Source organism: Rana temporaria, chromosome 2, assembly GCF_905171775.1.
Source record: "Rana temporaria chromosome 2, aRanTem1.1, whole genome shotgun sequence".
In the NCBI taxonomy this organism is placed as follows: Eukaryota; Metazoa; Chordata; class Amphibia; order Anura; family Ranidae; genus Rana; species Rana temporaria.
In genome coordinates this window covers 443,514,068-443,537,401 of record NC_053490.1, presented here as the reverse complement: position 1 = coordinate 443,537,401, position 23,334 = coordinate 443,514,068, and the positions used below count along the sequence as shown (strand labels likewise).

Genomic DNA, 23,334 nt, shown 5'->3' with positions numbered 1-23,334 from the left:
AAAAGAAAAGCTGTGTTTGTGGGAAAAAAAAGGAAATACATTTTGTTTGAGTACAACATTGAATGACTAGCCTGGTGATTAAGGGAGCAAATCCTTCCGGTCCTTAGGTGGTTACAGAGCAATTACAGACAACAAGTAAAAGCAATCACTGAACCGCTAATGCTGTCCTGCAAACACTATAACTGTGCTAAAATAAGAAAGTTCATTCCATTGTCCTTAAAGTGTTTGTTAACCCACAGGGTTGACAATTACATTATCCTCTTGGTTGATTCATCCAATGTCCCCTTGTGACTGTGCTTTATAAAAAAAATGCATCTATATACCTTGTTTACAAAGATCAGATCGCCGATTGCATGACCCGCCGCGTCTTTCCTCTCTTGACCTGACAGCTACAGTGGGCGGGGCCGAGGATCCCCCGCTGATGTCATTCAGGAGGGGAGGAGGAGAGAGGGGGCCCCCCGCCCACTGTAGCTGTAACGCGAGAGAGGAGAGAGCCAGCGGGTCACGTGATCACTGATCTGGGCTCTGTAAACAAGTTATATAGCTGCATTGTTTATAAAGCACAGTCACAGGGGGACATTAGATTCATTAACCAAGAGGATAATGTAATTTTAACCCTAATTTGAGCAGCGGGAGGGGAGGGGACGGTCACAGGCAGGGAGGGGGGTGGGGAGAGGTGGACAGAGGAGACAGAGAGCAGGGCTGCGGATGACAGAGGCACGTAAACTGACCACGGTGTCAGGGCTCAGCAGCCATGATGAACCGTGGTCAGTTTACAAAAGAGTGCGGGAAAACTGTCAGAATCAGCCAGGTGTTTTAGATGTTACAGAGGGCCAAATGACACAGCACAAGCACTGTGCTGTATAACATGCTGTAAAGGAACAGGATCTTTATTTTAAATTTTTGGGGGTTAGCAAACACTTTAATCTAAATACTTAATCCCCTGCAGCCATAATCTAGAAAGCAGCTCACAGGGTCACTGGGAATGAATTTTCTGATGCCCATGCTGTGTACAGTATGTCTTCTCTCTGCTTCCAGTGTCACCAAGAAAGGTTTGATGCTGACTGATAGCTGTTAGCTGGGATGAAATGTTTAAAACCTATTAGTTTTATACTGTATCAGACTTCCTGTATGTGAGAGACGAGGACCTTGCAGTGGGTGTGTTTGGAAAAAGCTCTCCCGCATTACAAACAGGGGATCTCAGATCCCCAGATTACAAACAAAAAGAGAGGGTAGACTGGTGCAATTCAACAACTCCTGGGTGAAAAACTGAAGTACTGAACAGGTAGGCTGTGTTCCTGCTATGCCACTAAAGAGTAATTTTTTAAAAATGTTGGAGCTTCAAAACACTATTGCCTCATATACATGAATCGTATATACAATCACTATAGTAAGGTAAGGTAAACTCAATCCTAAAACTAAAAATCTGAGCCTAACAGGAATAATACTCATTGTTAAATGGAAATGATCAGAGTGAAAAAAATTAGTGAACCCTGAAATTTACCATTATAACAAAAATGTTCTCATGTGAAATGTGTAATACCTCTTTTGAAATCAAGTAGGAACCAACGGTAACAAAAGTAGAAATGTGTGTAGTCTCCATTCTGATGCATGAGTTCAAACAGCTCCGAATCCAAAATCTGACAAAAGAAAATCAGCATTGCATTTTAGATATCTGTAAGAACCTCTTTCCAATTTGGTTTTGTAAATGTGGACCTTTGCGATGACTATGGTATGCTTGATGCAGAAGGTAATGGAAGAGAGAGCAAAAGGGAATCAGGGGTCCAAAATGGACCCTACACTCAACCAGTCATGCATCATGAACCTCACACATAGTCCCAATCAGTTTATGTCTAACATACGTTGGTCAGACAATGCATTTGGGTATTATAATGATAACACTTAATAAATGATGAATGTAAAATGTAATTACCATATTTATCGGGGTATAACACGCACATGCGTATAACACGCGCCCTAACTTTAAGAGGGTAGTTTCAGGAAAAAGACTTTTCACAGCCCCCTGCGTATAACACGCAGGCACAGTTTACCCTCTATTTTCAGGGTAAAAAAGTGAGTGTTATACGCCAATAAATACAGTATACTGTTTTGTGCTCTATAGGAATATTAAAGCAATTGACAATGATGACATTTCTCAACCTGATGATTCCTAGTACAGGACTTCAATACTCATAATGCACAAAAAGTTCCTAACCAACCTACATGAATATGTAGCTATACCACAAAACCTCCGTACCAAATCATTATTATCGTCTACTTTAGAGCGGTAGTAAAGACCGCTTTCTTTTTTTTATACCTACAGGTAAGCCTATAATATTTAGGAGATATTTACTTTATTAGCAGCCAGTTACGTCACCCACTTTGTAGGAATTTTCTTTCACTTCCTGTTTTGGCTATGAGACAGGAAGTGAATGGAAATCTCTCCAATGGGGTACAAATGTAAAAAAAAAAAAAAAAAAACAGACAGGGGTTATAACCCTCCCTTGATTTATCCAATTTTTTTTTTTAAAGTTTCTCAGTTACAATGTACAGTGGGGCAAAAAAGTATTTAGTCAGCCACCAATTGTGCAAGTTCTCCCACTTAAAAAGATGAGAGGTCTGTAATTGTCATCATAGGTATACCTCAACTATGAGAGACAAAATGTGGAAACAAATCCAGACAATCACATTGTCTGATTTGGAAATATTTTTTTTGCAAATTATGGTGGAAAATAAGTATTTGGTCAATATCAAAAGTTCATCTCAATACTTTGTTAGATATATTTTGTTAGCAATGACAGAGGTCAAATGTTTTCTGTAAGTCTTCACAAGGTTGTCATACTCTGTTGCTGGTATGTTGGCCCATTCCTCCATGCAGATCTCCTCTAGAGCAGAGATGTTTTGGGGCTGTCGCTGGGCAAAACAGACTTTCAACTCCCTCCAAATGTTTTCTATGGGGTTGAGATCTGGAGACTGGCTAGGTCACTCCAGGACCTTGAAATGCTTCTTAAGCCACTCATTTATTGCCTGGGCAGTGTGTTTGGGATCATTGTCATGCTGAAAGACCCAGCCACGTTTCATCTTCAATGCCCTTGCTGATAGGAGGAGATTTGCACTCAAAATCTCACGATACATGGCCCCATTCATTCTTTCATGTACGTTTCATGTTCAGTCGTCCTGTTCCCTTTGCAGAGAAACAGCCCCAAAGCATGATGTTGCCACCCCCATGCTTCACAGTAGGCATGGTGTTCTTTGGTCTTCCATTTTCAAATTATTGCTCCCACAGTTGATTTCTTCACACCAAGCTGCTTGCCTATTGCAGATTCAGTCTTCCCAGCCTGGTGCAGGTCTACAATTTTGTTTCTGTTGTCCTTCGACAGCTCTTTGGTCTTCACCATAGTGGAGTTTGGAGTGTCAATGTTTGAGGTTGTGGACAGGTGTCTTTTATACTGATAACAAGTTCAAACAGGTGCCATTAATACAGGTAATGAGTGGAGGACAGAGGAGCCTCTTAAAGAAGAAGATACAGGTCTGTGAGAGCCAGAAATCTTGCTTGTTTGTAGAGGCCAAATACTTATTTTCCACCATAATTTGCAAATAAATTCTTTCCAAATCAGACAATGTGATCATTTGGATTTGTTTCCACATTTTGTCTCTCATGGTTGAGGTATACCTATGATGACAATTACAGGCCTCTCTCATCGTTTTAAGTGGGAGAACTTGCACAATTGGTGGCTGACTAAATACTTTTTTGCCCCACTGTAAGTAAGTGAAGACTTTGTCAAAGAATAAATGCCTGGTAAACCTGCCAATCCGTGGTACTTCCTCCTACAGGGTGATCATTTTCACCTGCAGTGAAGTTGTTGCAGTGTTGTCACCATGAGCAACAGTGTCTTGACTGCCACTTCTAACACACCCACTTCCTGTTAATCAGCACAGGATACATATCAGCAGGGGTGGTTTTGTGTTCTTTTTTTGTGTTCTTTCCATGCAGTACGTGTGTCATAAATTGGGCCCTCACACATGCCATTTTTTAATAATGCCACACAATATATAATAATTAAAAAGTAAAGCGGCACAGACAGTGCACTGTGCAAAATGGTGGGTGCCCCCTCTTACATCAGAGTCCCCCCTTTTATCAATGTCCCCTCTAACATGAGAGTCCCCTCTTACATTAACATTCTCTCTTACATCAGTGTTCCCTATTTAATCAGAGTCTCTTCTTACTTACATCCTCATATATCAGAGTCCCTCCTTACATTAGTGTACCCTCAAATATCAGAGTCCTTTCCTACATCAGTATACACCTTATATTAGAGTTCCCTATAACATTAGAGTCCCCCCTAACATCAGTGTTCTCTCTTACAAGAGTCCCCCTTACATCAGTGTTCCCCGTTACATCAATCTCATCTTTTACATTAGTGTTCTACCTTACCTCACAGCCCCTCCTTATATCAGTGTACCCTCTTACATCAGAATCCCCTCTTACATCAGTGTCCGCTCTTACACCTGCATCCCCTCTTACATGAGAGTACCCCAATACATCAGTGTCTCTCCTTACATCAGTGTCCCCCAGGCTTTGTGCTGCAGCTGAAGCAAAAACTGCTTTTGAGGGCGACTGCAGTGAAGACCAGATAGAATGGATCTTTGAGTGTTATCCCTAATCTCTTTGGACCTGTGTGCCAGACACACATTGCACACATGGAGGTTTTGTATCTGCCCAAGCCACGGAGAGGAATCCTAGAGGGTGCTCTACATCAATTCCTTTCAGAAGCAGGGCCATTTTTTTGTATCCTTCCTTTGATAGCACCGCTATAAAAGTGCAGACCTCGCAAAAGCCCCAGTTAATGGCATATGACATAAAGGGGAGAAAGTAAAAGAATTCAGCACTCTGGAGGAATGTATGTGAAAAAAAAACCAACAGAAATGCATATACAGAAAGAGGGTTTAAGAAAAAAAATGGCAAGGGACTTCTTTGTATGTCTAAGGCCCCATACACACAATAGAATCCATCCGCTGAAAAATCCCAGCGAATGGGTTTCAGCGGATAGATCCTATGGTGTGTACACTCCAGCGGATCTGTTTCCGCGGATATTTATCCCCTGGGATGGATTCCAGCAGATCAAATATTTGCTGACATGCTAAACAAATCTATCTGCTGGAATCCATCCCAACGGATGGATCCGCTGGTCTGTATAGACTCACCGGATCCATCCGTCTGAAGGGATCCCCCGAATGCGTCGTAATGATTCGACGCATGCGTGGAATTCCTTATATGACAGCGTCGCGCACGTCGCCGCGTCATAATCGCGGCGACGGCGCGACACGTCATCGCCAGAGGATTTCGGCGCGGATTTCAATGCGATGGTGAGTACACTCCATCGCATGGAAATCCGCTGAAATCCTCGAGAGGATTTATCCACGGAAACGGTCCGCTGGACCGTATTCGCGGATAAATCCTCTCGTGTGTATGGGGCCTAAAAGCTGAACATAAATGATGCATAAATATGAGTGGTTTCTGCATTCTTTTTAGAAAGGCTCCCTGTGAATGTATTCTGACCTGGACAATCTGTTGTTATTGTCCATAGCAGTGGTACAAGCATTCTCTGTGTTCTCAGAAAAACACCCACCTGGATCAATGATCTCATGTTGGCGAAGTGTGTGTCCATGGCCCCTCCATTGGGGAAGTTCTGACTCATTCTCTTCATAAGCTGCGTGAAGCAGCTGTATGCCAACATATCTATAATTGGAATACATCTTGTTAGATGAGGTTTTAGTAAAGCAGGATATGTCTAAATGCATATTTGTAAAGAGACATGAACAGGATATATTTTGGAAAAAGAAACTTCATGTAAAAAATGTCCACCTTTGAGGTACAAATCCACCAACTGACAACTAAAAATAGAACTCCAGACAATTTTTCTTCATGTAGGAAAAAATAGAGGAAGGCATTGAACCTGCCGTGTTCCTACAGGGGGGATTTCCACTTACTTCCTATGAACATAAACATAAACAGCAGGGAAGGGAACATTACTGGGTTTTTATTGCTAGTTGAATTCTGGTTGGGGAGATCCGCAACCATGCAACACTTCCACAGTATATGGTCAGTATGATCTTAGTCTTAAGCCTCTTACACATGGCCGGTTTTCCCGATGGGAAAACTGTGAGGAGAGCTTTGGGCCGGGAATCCCGGCCATGTGTCCGGCGGGAAAACTGCCCAAAAACTGGGAAAACCGGCGGACTTTTGCCCGGCGTTTTTTGGCAATTTTCCTATGGGAAAAACTGCAATGCCGGGATTCCCAACCAAAGCTCCATCGCAGTTTTCCTGACGGGCAAACCTCTCGTGTGTAATGCCGCGTACACACCATCACTTCATGTGATGAAAAAAAACGACGTTTTTAAAAACGTCAATTTAAATGACCGTGTGTGGGGGGAAAACGTTGTTTTATGTCTTGTGAAAAACGACAAAAAAAAAAAGAAGCATGCTTCAATTTTTTGTGTCGTTTTTCAAAACGTTGTTTTTTGTTTCACAAAAAATCATCGCGTGTAGCAAAAACGACGTTTAAAACAACGTTTTTAAACCCGCGCATGCTCAGAGGCTATTTATGAAGCGAGCTTCAATGGAAAAAAGTGCTGAACGTAACCGCGCTTTGCTAGAGCATTGTGAAAAAACGATGGTGTGTAGGCAACGTCGTTTTTAAATATTGAAGTTTCAAAAACGTCGTTTTTTACTTCACAAAAAATTTCGTTTTTTTTCATCACATAAAGTGATGGTGTGTACGCGGCATAAGGGGAAAGACTGACCGAGCAGGTTCTCGGCTTTCCCCTCGGGATTTCCGACGGGAACTGTTGGGAATCCCGCACGTGTGTACAGGCATAACATTCACTGTGGTCGCAGTGGTTTGGAATATTTTGGACTAGTTATTTCTTTCTCTCTACTAATAAAGATAACCACAATATAAATCCTGAATAATAATAATACTGCAGGGAACTGCCACACAGGCAAGTCTATGAAACATCTTTTGAACAGTAGCCATGCACCTCAAGTGAATGGTGTTCATGTTCGAGATCATAATTTTATTTTCAGGTCAATCGCTAAATTGTTTTTGTAGGTGCATCCTCAAACTGCCCAATATCTGTGGACTGATCAAAAAGCCACATACAGCTAGTTTTAGGGATTTTCATATTGCTTTACTATGTGCAGACCCTGACCTAGACAAAGTATGTTTGTATCAAGTGCTTTGAAACTGTAATGCCGTGTACAGACGATTGGACATTCCGATAAAAAAACTTGGATCTTTTTTTACACACGGTCACACAAATGTTGTCGGAAATTTCCGAACGTCAAGAACGTGGTGACATACAAGACGTACGACGAGTCGAGAAAAATTTAATTCAATAGGCAGTGCGGCTTTTCTTCTTGATTCCGAGCATGCGTTGAATTTTGTGCATCGGAATTTACGTACACACGATCGGAATTTTCGACAACAAAACTTGTTAGGGAAAAGGGATATCACCGCTCCAGGTAGGTCAGACGAAGGTAAAACCTCTTCTTCAATTTGGAAGCCACAGGTTCTGGCAATGCATATAGCAATGAAATAGGAAGAAGTTCTGGACAACCGCACTCCAAAAAAGTTTGTCTTTTATTCAAAAAATGTAATCAAAAATACATGCCACAGCAGAACGGACAGAAGAGCTGACGTGTTTCACACTAACAAACAGTGCTTAGTCATCTAAGCACTGTTTGTTAGTATGAAACGTGTCCAGAACTTCTTCCTATTTCATTAACAAAACTTGTTGTTGGAAAATTTGAGAACCAGCTCTCAAATTTTTGTTGTCGCAAATGTCCGATGGAGCTTACACGGTCGGAGTTTCCAACAACAAGCTCCCATCGAACATTTGTTATCAGAAATTCTGGTTGTGCATAAGTATAACAGTCCATGAGCACACACTTTCAAGCCAGTAATTGTTTGGACCTACCATTATTCAAAATCACCATGAGTGGAGCCAGCAGATCACACATCCCTTGTACATAACCCACATCCAGATGTTCCCACACATAGCTGTAAGAAATTAGAAGAGCGACAACATTAATATGGGATCATTTTTTTTAAGTGATGCAATATTCCCATTATTGACCGCTTTCTGTATTCCTGCAACTGATATCCTACCTATACCAATTCATGCATGTTTAGAAACAACTCACATTTTAGCATATTTAGAAACAGTTCATGTTTTAGAAGAGTTAAAATGGAACTAAACACATTATTTTAACTGTTTCTCAAAACAGTTACATTCAAGGCATGGATTGAATGGTAACTGTCAAATTTGCTTTTGATTAGGGCTGCAACTAACGATTATTTTCATAATCGATTAGTTGGCCGATTATTGTTTCGATTAATCAATTAATCGAATAATAGCCTTAAAAAAAAAAAATGCATTTAAAACACATTTTTGGGCCAATTTGCTGTTGGGCAGATTACAAAACACAAATTGTCGCAAAAACACATTACATGCTTTTCTGCAGCTTCTCCATTGAAGTATATTGAACCAAAAAAAACAAAATAGACCCGTTTTGCGTTAAAAAGTCCTTGCCCTTCCTGGATGTGAACGTGTCCCATAGGAAAACATGGAAATGAACTGTAGTGTGTTTCTGCAAAAAGCACCAAAAAACAGAGGTGTGACCCAGGCCTGAGATGTTTAATGACATAATGGGTTTAAAAAAACAAAAATAAGTACAAAAATAGCAAATAATCGCTACTGTAAGGGGTTCATTTTTTTACCGTGGGACAGTGAAAGTAATATTTACAGTAGTGATTTGCTTTTTTGTACTATAAAAGGCTAGTTTTAGTTTTTTTAACCCCATTATGTTACTGGTCGATTAATCGATTATGAAAATTGTAATCGATTAATTTCATAATCGATTAGTTGTCGATTAATCAATTAGTTGTTTCGGCCCTACTTTTGATCTCAACTGAACTGTCAAGCCATCAAATAACTGGTGTCATAACTGATCTCATGTGCAACACCATGGCAACTGCAGATCAAAAATAGGCGAAGATGGCATTCTTCCTTGACTATAAAGTACAAGGGGGTTTAGTTACGCTTTAAGGGGGGTATATTGAATCTTTCAGAATACAGAATACAGAATTAAATAAACACTGACCTGGAAAAATCTTCTTTTTTTTTTTTTTACACACAGGATACATGCATTGATATACCTGCACATGATGTTTCGGAGCTTTTCCAAGTTATCTGGCGTGAAATACCAGTAGTTCCGATCACACCTCTGGACATCTTTATCAATACGATGCAAGTTTAAGGCAATAGTATCCAAAAGTTCAATCTGATATATAAAAACACAAACTTTCAAATTAAACCAGAATATGCTTTGCTTATTATTAGTTAAAAAATGTGATTGAACTATGATTGTGTTTACTACTTAAAGTTAATTATTTCAATGTCAACCATTATGTCAGATAACCATCGAAAACATCACTCACTGAACTTGTTGAAAGATTAGGTCCAGAGGTGAGTTATATGGCCCATACTACCCCTTTGATTTATGGCATGTTTATCAAATGTATGTAGTAAGTATGTAGGATCATTGTTCAGGGTCCGCAAGCCTACGGCTGGGTTATTATTGTCATCGGAATAATCAAAGCAGTAGGAACTACATTTTTAAACAGATCTTCAAAGGGTCACCTGAAACATTTGACAAAACAAAAAAGGAAAAAACACGGTTTCCAAGTAGGGCAACTTATATCTATTTCTAGGGAAAAACTAGCATAAAGCAAGGTGGGTGGAAGTTCTTTTATAAACTATGTCAGAATAATAAATCCATGTCTTGTAATCAAATTTGAAATGTATGCATCCAGGAAAATGATAATCTCTAAATACAGTGCTTTTAGACAGAAGACCCACTAATTGGGTTCAGAAGCTGAGGTTCCATTGACTTCATTCAATTCTACAAGGAGGATGAATGTTATCATTATTACAATGTAATTAAAAAAAATTATATGTTTCCTACATTATTGTTTTATTACCATCTATCATTGAATAGTTGCAGGCAGCAACTAGAAAACAACAAAAACATGATCCATGTTTTGAAGATTAAAAAAAGAAAAACAATCGGTGTCATTATACTACAGCCTTAACTCCTGCATTAAAAATGAATGTTATCAACGCTTGATAAATCTTCAACTCTTGCACTCTGGGCATTTTCAAACTCTTAGCTTAACATGGTCTAATAGACTGTTAGAGAGACCTAAATGCAACTGCCAGAAACTTTACTGTCTATTGCACCCCCACGATACATTTTAATGAATTTACCTTTTTTTTTTTTTGTCTCACGCTCTCCTACCCTTAGCTATACCCTCAGTGGACATAATATCAGTCCCTTGGTCTGACCATAGGGTAGTTACCTTTACCCTCTCCTCCCTTTGGGTGGCTACAGACCGGACATGGGCACTTTAACCCCTTTATGTTTAAGGGTGAAACAAATGTGAAAGTGATTATAAAGCCAGAAGGTTTTTTTATCGCCCTTTAAGAAAAAACGCCTGCAGCCCCTCTCAGCCCCACTAATACTTACCTCAAGTCCATCTAGATCCAGCGATGTTGCAAGAGTGTCTCGGCTGTCCAGTACTACCCTCCTCATTGGCTGAGGCAGCAGTGCGGCACCATTGACTCCCGCTGCCATCAATCAAAGTCAGTCAGCTGATGAGGAGAGAAAGGGATAAGGAGAGAAAGGGAGCAGGGCCGGGCCGTGGCTCTGTGTCTGAATGAACACAGAGAACTGTGGTTCAGCTCGGGTGCCCCCATAAGCAAGCTGCTTGCTGTGGGGGCACTCAACAAGGGGGAGGGGCCAGGACTTTAGTGTCACTTTAATGCCTAAGCACATCTTTGCAATTTAGACATGTGACAGTAAAACTGTATTATCACAACTTCTTTGTTCATCCAGGTGGATTGTACCTTGCTTTTTTCCAGACAAATTGGGCATTCATTTGGTGCTAAATGGTAATGGATATCTCCTGATTTATTTTTATTATCAAAAGAAAACTGTCTCAAAATAGTAAAAAATATATATTTTTTTTATTCCGGCTGTATATTTCTTGTTACCACCATAACCTACTACCAAAGAACAACCCAAAATAAATTCTACTGCTCCGGATGATTGCAGCGATACCACATTTGTGTATGTTAGTGGTTGTATGTACCCGTAATAAAGCCTAGAAACAATAGTGCGCATTTTGCTTTTTTTCAAATCTTACTTAAACACACACTACCACTAACACTAACGGACACCGTTACTAATTGAATTTTTTAATTCAGTCCAAAATATACTGACCCTGACCTTAACCTTCGACCTTTACTTGACTTAAACACTAACCCCAACACTGTGATCTAGGTATTTTTTCTTTTTATAATTTTTTATTTAGTTTTTGTTACACACAGTTGTTTTTTTTTCTCTCTACAAAGAGAGAGATACAATGTATATTACCTCTTCATTCTCAGAGAGAGAAACACAGGGGCTGGCCTCTGATTGGCTTTCACAGTGATCAGGTGACCCAGAACCAGGAGTCTCATACGATTGTTCGTATGAGACCCGGGGCTGAGTTTGTACAAGACCCGAGGCATGGCGATTTTTTTTTTTTCATAATTTATGAAAAATTACAAAAAAAAAATATTCACAAGGTCACCAATGTAGTACAGCATCATAATATAACTGGTTTGGAGGTGTTCAGGGATGCTGACTGGTAACAGTATATATAAAATAATAATAATTATTTTTCAAGTACTTTTTGTTTTTTTAACTTGTAAAAAAAAATTTAAGATTTTTTATTTTGCCCCTGTGAACAGAGAAATACAGTGTAACCATAGTAACATTGTACTACTCTGGGGAAGAGATCAGGATTTTTTACAGGTTTTTGGTACAGGCAGCCTATTGTAAGATGACGGCCGGCAGGAATTTTCTTATTCCGAGTGGATGTCATATTACGTCTTCCCGAAACGCACTGCGGCGCAAAGACCGATCACTGTACCATGTGATTTTCTGCCTGTCCTAATGTTTTCAGCCACTGGAGCCATTTAATCCTTACCCAATTTTACAAATTACTGACAACAAAGGGGACAAAGTTATTTCAAACTCTAGTAACGAAATCTACTACTCAAGACAGAATTATTCCGCTATTCACAGGCGAAACTTTTAGTCACTTCCATGGTTCATCCCCCCACAGACAGGGTGACCTTCACTGCTTTCAAGAATAAATATAAAGACAACCCCTGCTCCCAAGGATTGATCACCTGGCTTTAAAAAGCTCTACTGGCAGGCTCTGCACGTTTCTTATTATGATTACATGCATTGGTGGGCATCTGACCTAGATATTACTATTACCCCAGAACAATGTGACCAAATTTTGGACATCATGTTGTTTTTGTGGCTGTCAAGTTCCAGGAACCTATGAACATATGAATTGGTCCTGCCTGATCGTTCAAACAAGTGGCGGCTGGTGTTTTTTTTTTTTTATGGGGACAGCAAACAACCCCCCCTGGGCCACCAGTGTAGCAGCACCAGCACAAACACCCCCCGCAGCGCGGCACTAACACCCCCAGCAAACCCCCCACCCCCCGATGTCCTTACCCTGGATGCAGAGGGTGAGCGCAGCGGTTGGAGCTAATGCGCTCATCTTCCAGCCCTGTCCTTGAGCATGGCAGGCTAGGGGAAAGCTGCTCCGGTGTCCTCTTCTCTCTTTTCTTCCTGGTGCTAGGCATCCAATAGGATCACCTGACGTTTTGGACAATCAGGAAACGGGTTTCAGACCTGCTTCCCGATTGGCCGGGAGGAGGATCAGTGTTGCAACAGTGAATATTTATTCGCTCTTGCAACACGCCTGGGTGGGCTCCGGTCACATCCTCTGTGACCCGAGCCCATCCTATTTTGAAGCCTAATAGAGCCTCTGGCTCTAACCAGGTGCTTAAAAAAAACCTGGCTGCTGTAATTTATGTGCCAGATGCCCTGAAAGGGGCCTGGACAAATGAATAGGGGGCGGCCATGGCAGCCATGAATAGATTCATGCTATGCACTGCATATAGGGGGTAAAATATATAGTCTGCTAAACACCCTATTCGACAACACTTTGCCAATGCTACCAGGTGAGACACAATTCAACCTTAAACTAGATGGTCTAACAAATTACCAATTTAAATTAATTACGCATTTCTTGACAATCGCTAAACAAGAGCAAATGTTTGGTGTGTTGCTAAGGCTATTTGTAGTGATTTCAATAGTGCTAATATGGAGTAACATTTTAGTTACCTGTGTTGTGTTGGAAAGATAAGGCTCCCCATTGATATGTAAATGAACCCGATGGACTAGTTTATGAGTTTAGCACAAGAAGGCAGGCTACAGGACATGATGTAGAAGGAAATAGGGCAGGGGAATGGGAATTTGAACTGGTCATGTGCTCAAAGGACAGACTTGTTCTGAAGGCAAAAGAGCAACTTTGGAGAAAATAGATGATTTGTGCAGAACTTTGAAGGAAGGAACCATCATAAGAAGATTCCCTCAATGGAAAGCCCAAGTGTAAGTAGCTGTTTAGTATACGTATGCCGGCCTATCCCATACATTGTACATGCTTATTTGTTAGGAGTACATTGTAGGTATATTTTGTTATACTTTGTATGCTATGCATTGTGTATCCTACAGTTCTATGTGCAGTTTTTCTGTTTGGTAAAGCAAATATTAATACACTACAGAGGTCTAAGCTTCCTTGGCTTATACCACAAGAACCTTTAATAGGCGCAAGCAAAACAATTGGGGGCTCATCTGGGATTTGTTCTAAAGTTCAACTGAAGCAAACCTGTTTTCTGTGGTTTATTCTGTTGCTTGTGCAAAAGAAAAATGCTGCATACATTTTATAGAAAGAGCAAGGCTGCAGAGGTTTCTGGTGTCCAGAAGGTGGAGTGCACTCTGCCAACGTGGGCCAGAAACAGCCAGTGGATGTTGCAAAGAAGCTTGCTAGGTATGTTTCTCCTTTGAACAGAGCTTGGGGTGATGGAGTCTCGGATTTTTCCTCAGATTTTAGTCTTTACATTTTTAGGTTCAGTAAGAGAGAGATGCGGGCAGTTGCAGTGTTTGGTTTTCACTTCCTGCATGTTCTATATACTGAATCGGAAAAAAAAGAAAAAGGCAGAGGTAGACAGAGAATTGCTAAAAGAGCAGCTTTCAAGTGTTTAGATGACACTGCAAGGAAGTTAGGGGTTTAGAAAGTAGGGCACTTAAAGTCAAACCTGCAGTGGATTTGAAGTGTGTTTTTTTTAAAGCTCCTGTAGGCAAAGCTGAATATTTGAATGAGCAGTGTGCAGCCCTCATAAACAAGTGCAATGATACCCTAACAAGCGACACAGGCCCTAAACCTCTAGACAAAAGTAGGACATGTGCCACTGTTACTTCCCATGAGAGGGAAGCTGGGAATCTGAACAGCTCAAATACAGATGGACGAGCAGGATAAGATAAAAGGAAGGCAAGGCTTATGATCTTCAGGAGACACGTGCAGACTGATTTACTTAAGATGGGGGTCCCTAGAAAAGGTATAGATGGGATTTCTAGACTAGCTTTGCTTAGGAGGTGGAAGCAAGTGATTGGGAATGGTAGATTCAGTCACATTAGATGTTTTTGTTGTCATAGACTGGGGCATATTGCTAGAGAGTGCTATGCTGTGAAAATTAGACAACAGCAGGCCAGTGTTCCTAGGACAGCACAGAGAGAGATGCAGGTTTATTATTTCCGCTGGAAATCTATGCCTTTTTCTGAAAGTGTTACAGGGGAACAGTGGGCACCCTACAGTAGTTATGCAGTTTAGATAAATGTGAGCAGTGACTATGTTTTCGGCACAGTTGGAAGGAACATATAAACTGCTTTGTCTCTTATGCTTTTAAGCTAATGAATATTTAAGAGTGGAGCAGGCAGAGCATATGGCCAGGCCAGATGGGATGAGGAAGATGCAGATGTTTTCCTGATGGCGGATAAATTGGAGTGGACTTTCATCTGAGCATTTCCTTATGACCAGGAGGACAAGGAACTTTCATCTGGAACTTTCCCTTTTATATATGTTACACAAACTGCCAAGGACTTTGCTAACCCTGCTTAAAGAGAAAGTAAACCCTGATGGGTTTTACTTCCTCTTTGTTTCCCTGCAAAGGTAAAGCATAATGGGCTACTATGCTTTGCATAGTTGCCCATTATGTGACACTTACCTGCAGGAGAAGCTCGCAATGTTCCTGTCTTCCTTGTTAGCAGTGAACGTCCATTCTTCACCCCTCTTCCTTCGGGGCCGCGAACTCCGGGTCTGTGACTGGCTGGAGTCGCGTGACGTCACTCCCATGCATGCGCGCAGGAGATGACAGTCACGGCATGACCCAAGCTAGAAATTAAGCCTTAATCTAGGCTTACCTGTAGGTGAAAGTGGTATGTAAGGGTTTACAACCACTTTAAAGGAATGTTACAACTTGTCCAGGGACAAAGGTCGGATCACCCAGTACATACGGGGGTCGAAAGGTATTTTTTTCCCTTCCATTTGCAATACAAGGGGTTATTTTACCCTTTCCTGGACAAAGGCTTTAAGGCTTTGATATGCAAATCAACCCACTGGACTAGTTTATGCGCTCAGCACAAGGAAGTCACGCTACAGGATATGATGAAGCAGGAAAATGGGGGATGGGAATGGAACTTTGAACAGGATATGTGCTCAGACAAAGGACAGACTTGTTCTGAAGACAAAGGAACAACAGTTGTACTGGATGAATTTGGAGGAAATAGATGTTTTGTGCAGGACTCTGAAGGAAGGAACCAGGAAGAAGATTCCATCAATGTAATGCCCAAGTGTAAGTAGCTGTTTAGTATACGTATGCCTATCCCATATATTGTACATGACCATTTGTTAGGAAGGATAAATTGTTTGTACATTGTACAGTAGGCATATTTTGTTATACTTTGTGCAGCTTTTATGTTTAGTAAAAGTATTAATACATCACTGAGGTCTAAGCTTTCTTGGCTTATACTGCAGACTCACTCTCATTTGCTGAAGTGAAAATAGTATTCACACTGTCTACGGGTAGATTTGACTGGCATCTGCTGGACTCGTTAGATCGGTAAAATATAACTTTTTTAGGTACTTTGACTCTTTCCATCTCATATGCAGCCCCCCCCCCCCCCATAACCCTCTTTCCTCTATAGCCCTCTCCCTTTTCCCTTTTTTTCCCATTCTTGCTTCCTTCAGCCTACCTCTTCTCTGTCTATGGTGCTTCATTTACGCCTTTGCGTCACAACATGGGAAGCATTTGCACTAATATACAATGGAACTCACCTATATGTAAATTACCCTTTAGATGCAAAATACTTATCTGTCCTACAAAACATGATTTTTTCATAGGTTGTATATGATGTGCTGTCATACTGTTACTTGATTATTTGACACAGAGTATTGTTATTACTTGAAAACTGAAAATAAAAATCAATGAAAAAAAAATGTTATCTTACTTACTGTGTACGATGTGGGGCACATGGAAGAAATATCTTCAGAATTACATAAGTACTCTAGCTGTGAACACAGTTGCTCTTCACATATAGAGTCCTGCATTTTGAGGACTCCCTTTGTTTTCCTGGGAGTGCCCATGCTCATTTCTGTCTTGTCTGATTCTGTGCTTGATTCTTCTTCCTCGAAACATATGCTCTGTCCATCGTCTGTGCTCGACAGTATCCCCGAGGTCACAGAGTAGTTACGAGAAGAGGGAAGACCAGAGTCAGGAGAGTCAAACTCCACAGATTGCTGTGGTTCAGCTGCCACTGTCGATGGAGTACCATCAGTGTTGGTCAAGGTAGTGGTTTTATCGTTGTGAGTTTTCAAGTCTCGGTCTGTCAGATCTATTTCTTCTGTAGACATGAAGACCTGGAATACATATATACCGTAAGGTACTGCAGTAATGATGTGAAATATACTCATGGATGTATTTAGACATCATGCTGCTCTGGGATGCATGTTTTTTTTTCTAAAAGAAAATAAAGCTAGAATGTGTTATTAGAAGAAACGTGATCTGCTTTATATTAACAAATGCATTTTAACTGTACTGACCAACAGACAAGAAAAAAAAGAGGGTTTCATATTTAATGTACTAAAGTGAGTCTTCTGACACCTCTCAACATCCCTGCATACACTTCTGTCTATAGCTCATTTTCTGAGACAACTAAAATAAGTTAGTGCTGCTAGGAGAGAACAAGGGCTCTCAAGAGTACAATAAATCAGAAACTAACAGTTGGATAAATCCCCTTGCATATGCCCAGCTTTATACTCGGATCCAGGCTTGTCTCCATGACAATACATTTTCACTGTTGAAGCCCAATTGAACTTTCAGTTTAATGAACCTGGCGAGTATTTAGCTAATTTAAACTGAAGGTTCCGTTTGGCTTTAAAGCGGAACTAAACCCAGCTATTCTACTGTTTCCCAAAACAGTTACATTCAAGGCATGTCCTGAACGATAACTGTCACAGGTAATTGTACACTCAACTAGACTGTCCACTAGACTGTCAAGTCATCAATTGGCTGGTATCATAACTGATCACATGTGTAGCACCAGGGATCAAGTCCTGGGGAAAAAAGTGTGGGAACTCCCACCCAAGATCCACTCCCCCACCAAAAAAAAAAAAAAAAATGATACGCTCATATGCATAATTACTAAACCGCATGTTTTTTTTTTCCGATCCACTGTACCTTAGTAATCCTTTATGTTACTGGCCCCTTCCTGTATATAGATTCATTGGGTAGTGTGCGGGTATTCCGTCACTTCCTCGATGCCGCAATGTCTCCTGGGAGCTTTTGTCATTATACCCAGGAGACATTGCAGAGGTCTGCCGCAAGTTATCGCGGGATTTAGAAAGAACTTTAAGCAAGTTCTTTCTAAATCCCGCGATAACTCGCGGCAGACCTCCGCAATGAATCCATATACAGGAAGCGGCCAGTAACATAAAGGATTATTAAGGTTTGCCTGCCCCTGACAGTGACTCGAGCTGGGAATCGCCGCTTAGTGAAGGATTGGCTCGGGCAGCTCAGCTGCTCTCAGCTGCTCTAGTCCTGCAAAGGGAACTGCGTTCCTGCTGTGAAAAAAGTGCAGGGACTCCGTTCCCACGCATTCCCCCAGGACTTGAGTAGCACCATGGCAACTGCAGATCAAACAGAGGCTAAGATGACAGCTTTATTGCCTATAAAGGATTTAGTTATGATTTAACTATACCAATATGGTTTCAACCTTCCCACTTCAGAAAGAAAATCTAACTGATTTTGATCCAACTAATTAAAAATCCAACTGATCCAACTGAGCCAAGCATTGACCTGAAATGCTAGTCTGTAATGCAACCTGTGCTATATTGCAATGGGCCCTTGCCCCTGTTATATTTGATGCTGGATTTTCATCATTTGAGCATATAGGTACTTAACTTTACACAACTATCTTGCCTTAGTACAAAAGTACAAATAGTTGTCTTTGGCACAATATTCCAACAATGGAAACAAAATGTGTGGCATTTAATTATACAGAAAAAGCTGCCTCTGTCTACTGTGTCTGAAGGTAATTTTTTATAACTTTGTGGCTAAAATATACTAATCCTGCTTACTTTGTAACAGTTCATAATTATTTTGATGTCTTGGATGTTGCAGTAGGTGCAGAAGCCTCTACTTCCATGGCAGCCTCTACCTCCTACCTAAAGCCTTCCTACTCACTGGTAGAAAAGTGTCAGTTCATACATCTGCATGTCATCAAAAAAGTCCATTACTGAGAGGTCCTCTGAGATTTCAAATGTAATATACAATAAGTGCAACAGCAATACGATCCTAATATTATCAAATACCAAGATTTTATCTAAACACCAATTGCAGAGTGTGCACAAATTTATATATACGCTTAGTATTAGAAAACTGAGTAACGATCTACCCAATATTCCAAGAATCATCCCGTATCCTTCAGCAGCTCAATGCCAAGGATGTTGGAAAGAGATATCAATAAAAAAAAAACAAATGAATGTTCTTTCCTGTTTGGATAGCAGAAAAGATCATAAATTACTCCAGAGAATTAATGTTATTCTGCTAAACTATGCAATAATCCTAAGATTAAATGTCACAGAAAGAGATATACAGTTTAATAGATGTCAAAGTTTTAACGCAGCAAATGCTAAAAGGCCATCATATGTCAGAATAAGACATAACGGTATAACAAATATCGTGTGTTTTGTACTCCACATTTACAGAGAATAAAATTGGAGTTTAAATAATAACCTTTATTGGTAGGGAATATACCTTCACATGTGTCCCAGGTAATGCGGATGTATTAATTTGAAAGATGGCAGCAAACCAGGACAATCAGTCATGGTATCAGAACCACTTTTTTAAACAGGTAAAATCGAAAAGTGGAAACACTTAAATGCCAAAGTTGTTCTAAGACCCCTTTCACACTGGGGCGTTTTTCAGGCACTTTGACGTTAAAAAAAAAACGCCCGTAAAGCGCCTGAAAGAAGCCTCATCTGCAATCCCAATGTGAAAGCCTGAGTGCTTTTAGAGCCCTTTCACACTGCCAGCGCCCGAAAAACGTTGGCAAAGCTCTGCTAAGACCCCTTTCACACTGGGGCATTTTTCAGGTGCTTTGGTGTTAAAATAAGTGCCTTAATCGGAAGGGGCCCTTTAGGAGCGGTGTATTCAATTCCTATTTCCTTGATAGTGGGTATAATTTGTGTCTGTAAATGTAACATTAAAAATGTATATTTTGCACAAGATGTATTGATGCTCTGTTTTTTCCTTGGCTGAAATAATGGATATCTGATAAGCAGGGTTAAGTCTTTTGCCTACATTTTGTTGTTAATAACTGTGTTCCTCTTTCTCGTGTAAGGTGTGCTTTTTTGTCATAATAATATAATCTGGTGGTGATGATAGCCATTAAGTAGGTTTTTAGATTGTGTGCCTTTAAGCTGATTTTCAAAAAAGGTGTAACTCCCCTATAAGATTTGGAATTTTCCCCTTCTCCACAAGTTTCCGAGTAAACAGCAGGACCCCCATAATGCCAATGTTAAAGGATGCATGTAGGATGCATGGAGGATGCCTACCAACCTGCTGTTAATGAGTATTTTAAATGACATGTGGGTGTGTCTATGCATTGTGCAACCACAGATGATTTTTCTGGTTATCACAAATTACAGATATGAACCCCCTATTTTATATCAAAATGTACTGTTTATAAAGACACAACCCCTGCAATCACCACACTTGGAAAATGTTCGTTCAAATATTTAATTGTGTAGAAAAAATAATAATCACAGACATGCCTCAAAACTATTTTCATTTAACATTCCAACCTTCTGGATTTAAGAAACACTTAAAAAAAAAAAAAATAAAGAAAATTGTAGACAGATCAAGCAGAGGAAAAAAATATGGAATCACTAAATTCTGATAAAAATATTATGGAATCATGAAAAAAAAAACACTACAGTATACCACTAGTACTTTGTTGCACCACCTCTGGCTTTTATAGCAGCTTGAATTCTCTCAGGCATGGATTTAACTATCGACAAACAGTATTCTTCTTCAATCTGGCTCCAACTTTCTCTTGCAGTTGCCAGATCAACTTTGCAGGTTGAAGCCTTATCATGGACCATTTTCTTTAATTTACACCATAGATTTTCACTTAGTTTGAGGTCTGGACTATTTGCAGGCCATGCCATTGACATTATATGTCTTTCTTGAAGGAAAGTTTTCAAGGCTTTTACCCTATGGCAAGATGCATGATCATCCCGAAAAATGATGTCATCATCACCAAACATCCTTTCAATTGATGGAACAAGAAAAGTGTCCAAAACCTCAATATAAACCGGTGTATTTATTGAAGATTTGATGACTGCCATCTCTCCCGTACCTTTACCTGACATGCAACCCCATATAATCAATGATTGTGGAAATTTGCATGTTTTCTTCAGGCATTTCATTGGAATGGTACCAAACAAAAGTTCCAGCATCATCACCCTGCCCAATGCAGATTTGTGATTCATCACTGAATATCACTTTCATCCAGTCATCCACAGTCCATGATTGATTTTCTGTAACCTTTGTTTTTTTCTGTTTAGGTGTTAAATGTTTTCACTTGGCATTTCTGTATGTAAATCCTTTACAGTTCAGTCACAGACATTGACTCCAGTTTCTGACCCTTTGTTCCGTATTTGTTTTGTTGTGCATTTTCTGTTTTAAAGGCATATTGCAAGTTTTCTATCTTGACGCTTTGATGTCTTCCTTGGTCTTCCAGTACGCTTACTTTTAACAACTTTCCCATTTGATTTGTACTTGATTTGTCCAGATTTTAGACACAGCTGACTGGTAACAACCAACATCTTTTGCAGTATTTCATGATGATTTACATTCTTGAAGAAGTTTTATAAACCTCTACATGATTCATGTCAATCAGGTTGGTGCAACAGCTCACCAAGTTGTGCAAGCACCTCTTTTTTAATTGCAGACTAATTAGCAGATGTAATCTGATGCAGATGTTTGTTTTAGAACTGCAATGTACATGGTAATTCAATAATATTTTCCCCAGAATTGGGTAATTCCATATTTTTTTTTTTTTTTTTTAATGTTTCTTAAAACAGAAGGTTGGAATGTTAAATGAAAATAGTTTTGAGGCATGTCTGTAATTACCTTTTTTCTACACAATTAAGCAATTGAATGAACATTTTCCAAGAGTGGTGATTCCATAGTTTTTGCCAGGGGTTGTATAACTTACATGAAGTACCATAAACATCAAACAGATAGTATTAGTACAAAGAGACGTATGTAAAGTGTCCTACATCATTACTAATAGTAGAATCACGATGAATCAGGCGTTGGACATGGCTGTCAATGCTGCTTTCAGATGAGAGCTTGGCATAAATGGCCGAATGTGATGCCTTTTCCCTCTGCTTGACAATGACTTCACAGGCTTTCCACTCTGCCATCACCTTCTGATACCTGGAGGCAATGGCTTCATCCACCTTGGGTAAAGGGCAGAAACATTATTGGGTATTATTCATGAAGATACTGAATATTGCCAGGATAAAAAATATATTTGTAAAGAAGATTTACATACTGCTAGTATTTATTAATTTTATACAATAAAAATTTAGGGCCAGATCCACAAAAGGGATACGACGGCGTATCTACTGATACGCCGTCGTATCCCTGTTTCTATCTATGGAACTGATCCACAGCATCAGTTTCACATAGATAGGGAGAAGATCCGACATGTGTAAGGGACTTACACTGTCGGATCTTAGGATGCAGTACCGCATTCGCCGATGGGGGCATTTCTCGTCGGAATGCCGCTTCGGGTATGCAAATTAGCACTTACGGAGATCCACGAAGCTTTTACGCTTCGTTTTTTCTCCGTAAGTATTAGTTTGCCGTCGCAATATTAGGGCTACTTTTACAAGGCCTAAACTGTTTAGGCCTTGTAAAAGTAGACCCTTCTATCCCGCGTCGCCGTCTTTTTTTTTTCAATTTTTTTTTTCCCGCCGCAACTCGTATAATTTTTTTTACGCCCGTCGCGATTCTCAAAACCCGGCGCAACGTAAAGCACGTCGGGAAAATGACGTCGTGAGCATGCGCAGTACGGCCGGATTTAAGTTACACAGCCAAAAATTTCTAGGTAAGTGCTTTGTGGATCGGGCACTTAGGTAGAAATTTTCCGGCGGTGTAACTTAAATTGAAAAAGTTACGTTGCGCCGGGTTTTTGTGGATCTGGCCCTTAGAAGCATACATTCTTTTTCAACTTTTAAAATGGTCCAATAGGCACATATTTGATGCTTGCAGGCTTTATTTTAAAATTTTAAAAAAAATTGACTTGTGTCTGACAGTCTGGGTAATATATCACAATTGAAACCTGTGCTGGAAAACAACAGCTGGAGAATTAAAATATGAAGCTGGTTGATTGGAGTGGGACATTATAAGCTTTTTCAGACTATTCAAAAATAAGGACCAATATAAAACTGAAAACTCAACTTACGTGATCCATTTCTTTCTTAGTCATCCCAAACTTGTAATGGCCAAGCAAGAATGGCCAAACTTCTTTGCGGATATCGTGTTCCACTCCTCCATAATACACCAACCGCAGCAGTTCCAGCTCTTTGTAATTCTATGGGGATAAAACCAGAGCCTCAGCACTTTGCAACATTGTCTCTTAAGAGGAATTACTTTTCTGTTCCAAAGAGATTATAGATAGCCATAATAGTAAAAACCTGATAGGAGTTCTAATCCTCCCCACTTTATCAA

General features: G+C 40.1%; 1 protein-coding gene across 2 annotated transcripts in view; it reads right to left on the bottom strand.

Moving 5' to 3' along the window:
* SGSM2 (small G protein signaling modulator 2) overlaps window positions 1-23,334 on the bottom strand; it is a 436,818-nt gene that overhangs the window by 5,081 nt on the left and 408,403 nt on the right. For both annotated transcript variants that reach the window (XM_040338437.1, XM_040338439.1), the window contains 7 exons: window positions 23,069-23,197; window positions 21,876-22,058; window positions 16,542-16,946; window positions 9,222-9,346; window positions 7,981-8,063; window positions 5,631-5,740; window positions 1,544-1,640 (listed from right to left, as the gene is read on the bottom strand). In XM_040338437.1, coding sequence (XP_040194371.1) covers window positions 1,544-1,640; window positions 5,631-5,740; window positions 7,981-8,063; window positions 9,222-9,346; window positions 16,542-16,946; window positions 21,876-22,058; window positions 23,069-23,197 — 1,132 coding nt within the window. The remainder of the gene's footprint in view (window positions 1-1,543; window positions 1,641-5,630; window positions 5,741-7,980; window positions 8,064-9,221; window positions 9,347-16,541; window positions 16,947-21,875; window positions 22,059-23,068; window positions 23,198-23,334) is intronic.